We start from the raw sequence: 4,090 nt of genomic DNA, 5'->3' as shown, positions 1-4,090 counted from the left end.
ATCGGCGCAAGTGCCACAAGAGCCGAGGGACGACCAATGAGACGTCGCCTTGATCGATGTGGCGTCGGCGTACAGCACTCTTGATTCTTTACCCCAGTGATATCATGCATAACATGCTGACCGACTTTCTTCTACAGGTCAGTACCATATGGTCTCATGTTCTCTCTTTGATTACTGCTGCCTCACAAAGCTGCGTTGGAGGGAGGTGCATCACTCTGCCGAGACCCTCAACCCTGGTCCAGCGTCACTGTTGGCTGTCACGGCCAACGGGTAGTGGCCGTGTCTGAGTCTTGCTGCAAGCTAGTTCGTCAAAGACATCTGGACCTGGTCTTAAACTGGCAGAGATCCCTCTTGAAAGCTACGAGACGGTCAGGAGATCAGCATCCGGTCCGGTCCTGAATCGGTTTGATGTCTGTCAGTCTGAGATCCGACAAATCAACAATTCAGCCAACCCGGGATGCTCCTTCTTTCCAATCTCAACGTTTGATCAAGATCAACCACGTCAAGCTCCGCATTGATTTAGGGCGGTTTCGTTCTGAGTGGCGTGCAGGAGAAAAAGCAGCTGGCCACAGTTCAGCTACCTGGCCATCAGCCTCCCGTGTGAAGAGCTTTCTTTCCCCACAGACAGCGACTTCCAGTCGGATGACACGGCGAGAAAAATCAAAGACATCTTTCGGGGGCCGCTGTGCGATCAGATCAGATCAGATCGGACAGACTAAGCTCACATTTGAATTTGCGCAGGCCACACGCATTCCACCATCACTACCACCCTACCCCCAGCATTCGCTCCCGAGACAATTGTCTAGCGCCGGCTCTTTCGCAACTCGCACATCTCGAAACATAACCAACATACAACAGGCTGGATGTCTGCCCTCAAGCTTGACCAGCCCTTATACAAGTTCTTTGAGGTGAGTCGAATGAATCAAGTCAATCTGCCTCACGGTTTTCTCTCGAGTTTCAAAGCATGAGAGCTTGACTACGAGAGGAGGGGATCAAACCATCGAGGACAACCTGCGGCAATCGGAACCATGAATCCAGTTTCGCAATCGTTGCCACCACTCCACGATTCCTTTTGCGGGCGGGGGTGGGGAAAGCGGTCGAATCATTGTGGTCTTTGTAGGACTCTACTGACCTCAAAACACAAATCATAGTCGGGGCTTCATTCTCAACGGCCGATAATTGTCGATTCGGACGCCCTAGAGTCACCTGATACAGTGACCCTTCGCTACGAGGAGGAGGCAGCTGTGCGGGCCAACGGCGGAGGAGGGGACCTGCGAGGCGGCTCGTCCCCTGATCTCCTGCCAATGGCGGCATACAAGCCTCATCCACCCCAGATGCATGGTATTCTACCCCGAGTTCTGGATAAATATGCCTTTCCCATTGCCCCAGAACATACAGAAAGTGATGATGCTAACGAGTCCGGCCACCTACACAGGGTTTTCCGAATCTTCATACAACCAGTACAGCCCGCAAAACCTACCACAAGCACATCTGCATCAGCAAAACGAAAATGCCGCCGCACAGATGAACCACATGGCCTACGCAGCCAATAATGCTGCAGTCGCGTCGAACAACCGCATATCGTACAACTTTGCGCTGGCGCCGTCCGGATTCTCAGCGCAAGGGTCGCAGCCAGATGCAGGTCCCGGCGGCACCAAGATACACTTGCGCATCTCTGGACAATATGACATCTTGTCCGTGACGTCGACGACGCCGTATGTGTGGGTACTCTTCGGGAATGCTGCGCAAAAGAGTCCAGCACAAATGATGAAAGAGTCGCAAGACGCTACCGGCGCATGCACGTACAGTATCACGGTTGATGCACCTCCGTTTGTGGTCACAAATTGGCAAGCGTCTTCAACTGTGCCCCTGACTGTTGTCATTGAAAGCACAGATGGGCATGAGCTTGCACGCGTCGGCTCCGCGGGGTCATTTACATATACGGACGCAGCAGGTGCAGACCTTCCCCAAGGGGCCGCGAGTCCACCTGACGGGTCCATCACGCGAAGAAGTACCACCCGCTCACCTCTGTCACATGAGCATGAGACATCAGTCCTCCATGTCAACAGTCCTCCTGGCCTTACCGTACGCACGAGTGCCACCACCAGCCCTACGACTGAACACCTTCCCGGCGCGCATCAACTGCCGCAACACGATGTCGCAGATCCGTGTACAAATAACTACGGCTACCCATCCGCTGCCGTCGCGCCGTCTCAGTCCCAAGTTCAGGTACCACAAGCGCAGCCGACGACTAGCTTTGGAGCGACAGCCTACGGCCAAAGCAACGACACAATGCTGCACGCTTACCGGACCTCGAATTACTCACACAACCAACATCACTACCAACGGAGCCCGACCTCACTCCGCTCCCCACATCATGGTCTTGGAGGATGGGCCACGTATGGTGGCTTGGACGGTCGCACATCAACATACTCGTCCGCGCACCACACCACAATTACCAGGCCCAGTTTGCATCCTTCGCTGCCCATGCCAAGTGGCGGTCCTCCTACCCTAGTCCGCACGACAAGCATACCACAAGGGACCTCTTCGATGGGACTTGGCGGCAGTTACAGCCCCTTCGTCTCGCACCACAAAGCCATTCTACACATCCAGGGAAACCTGGAATCCATGACAGTCGGCTGGACTCCAGAGGAGTGGGAGAACCGAAGACGAATTGTTATGTTCAAGAAGTCACAATCCGGCAGCCGCCTCACAGCCACCTTTCGAGCGGTCCCTGTCAATGAACGACCGCCGAATAGTATATGCGTCAGCTGCATATGGTGGGAAGAGAGGCACGAATGCTTTGTCACGTCGGTCGACACTATTCACCTCCTGGAGCAACTGGTCGTTTCACCGAACCGGTTCACGGTCGAAGAGAAGAATCGCATCCGGCGGAATCTGGAAGGTTTCAAACCGTTGACCGTGAGCAAAGCAAAGGCAGACTCGGAAGATTTCTTCAAGATCATCATGGGATTTGGGAATCCCAAGCCTAGGAACATTGAGAAAGATGTGAAGGTGTTTCCTTGGAAGGTCCTGGCTCCAGCCCTGAAGAAAATCATCGGGAAATACAGCGCGTCACCATCCTCGACGGTACCCCATTCCTCGCATTCCCATCACACCCTGCTGACGCCGGTAAGTGTTGGAAGCAACAACTATGGTCTACCTCCTACACCGACGACAGCGACGGACCCAACAGGAGTATCGGGCTACATTGGCAGTGCTGGCCTGAGCAGCCACTCAGCCCTTACCGACAGCATCCCATCGCCACGGTCCTTGACCGGTGGGATACCATCCTCATGGGCATCGTACAACGGATCGGGGCGGGATGTGAGCCGGAGCTACTCCCCAACAGGGTTGTTGAAGACGTCATCGCCAGTGCCGAGCTCGAGCCTACGACTGAATGCGCTTCCGACAGCCTACGACACAAGGAGCCCGCAGACGGGACTGTCACACTCGAATCACTACAGCCTGCCGTCGCAAGGTAGCCACCACGGCTTATCCGGGACGCAGACGAGCCAAAGCGGGCGATGGGACTACAGTGTGAATTCAATATCAGACACGGGTGGATACGGCAGCGCTCGAGGGGGGTACAGTGACTATAGCGCGTACGGAGATGGTGCCAGTCAGCGAGCGTGAGCACGGGAGGTCGCAGCATGGGATGAGGTCATCAGGGAGAGAGGGAGGGGAGAGAGAGAGAGAGAGAGAGAGAGAGAGAGAGAGAGAGAGAGAGAGAGAGAGAGAGAGAGAGAGAGAGAGAGAGGTCAAGAGTCATAGACAAGATGGTGGGAGGGGGGAGGGTGCTATAGACGGGAGGCGAATGGGTGTAATAATACGAGACTGGTGCGAACCACCAGCCTCGAGGAGGACTGAGGCGAGAAAGTGAGGTATGGCCAGGATGGGCAAAGATAGACGGGGAGAAGGAGGGAGAGGGAGATGAATGGGAAGGGAAGGGAAGGGAAGGGGAAGTGGGAATGGAAGAGGTGGACGACGTCGAGGCAACAACAAGCTTGGTGGGCTGGCCCAAGAGGGAGCGAGGGAGAGGGAAGCGGAGCGGATTGGATTTTTTTTTTTTTTTGAGTTTCTGTAACTT

The 4,090-nt window shown here is 55.0% G+C and overlaps 1 protein-coding gene across 1 annotated transcript; it reads left to right on the top strand.

Annotated features, from left to right (window-relative positions):
* Positions 1–863: 863 nt before the first annotated feature.
* INS49_013206 (uncharacterized protein) lies at positions 864–3,485 on the top strand (the record flags this gene model as incomplete). The annotated part of the gene is made up of 4 exons (XM_043173906.1): positions 864–908; positions 1,152–1,341; positions 1,436–3,090; positions 3,138–3,485. The coding sequence occupies 4 exons, from the start codon at positions 864–866 to the stop codon at positions 3,483–3,485; spliced, it is 2,238 nt and encodes a 745-aa protein (XP_043023203.1).
* Between the last annotated feature and the right edge of the window lie 605 nt (positions 3,486–4,090).

This window comes from Diaporthe citri, assembly GCF_014595645.1.
Source record: "Diaporthe citri strain NFHF-8-4 chromosome Unknown scaffold_6, whole genome shotgun sequence".
NCBI classification, from domain to species: domain Eukaryota; kingdom Fungi; phylum Ascomycota; class Sordariomycetes; order Diaporthales; family Diaporthaceae; genus Diaporthe; species Diaporthe citri.
The sequence above is the reverse complement of the archived record's forward strand: the minus strand, read 5'-3'. Positions and strand labels throughout refer to the sequence as shown.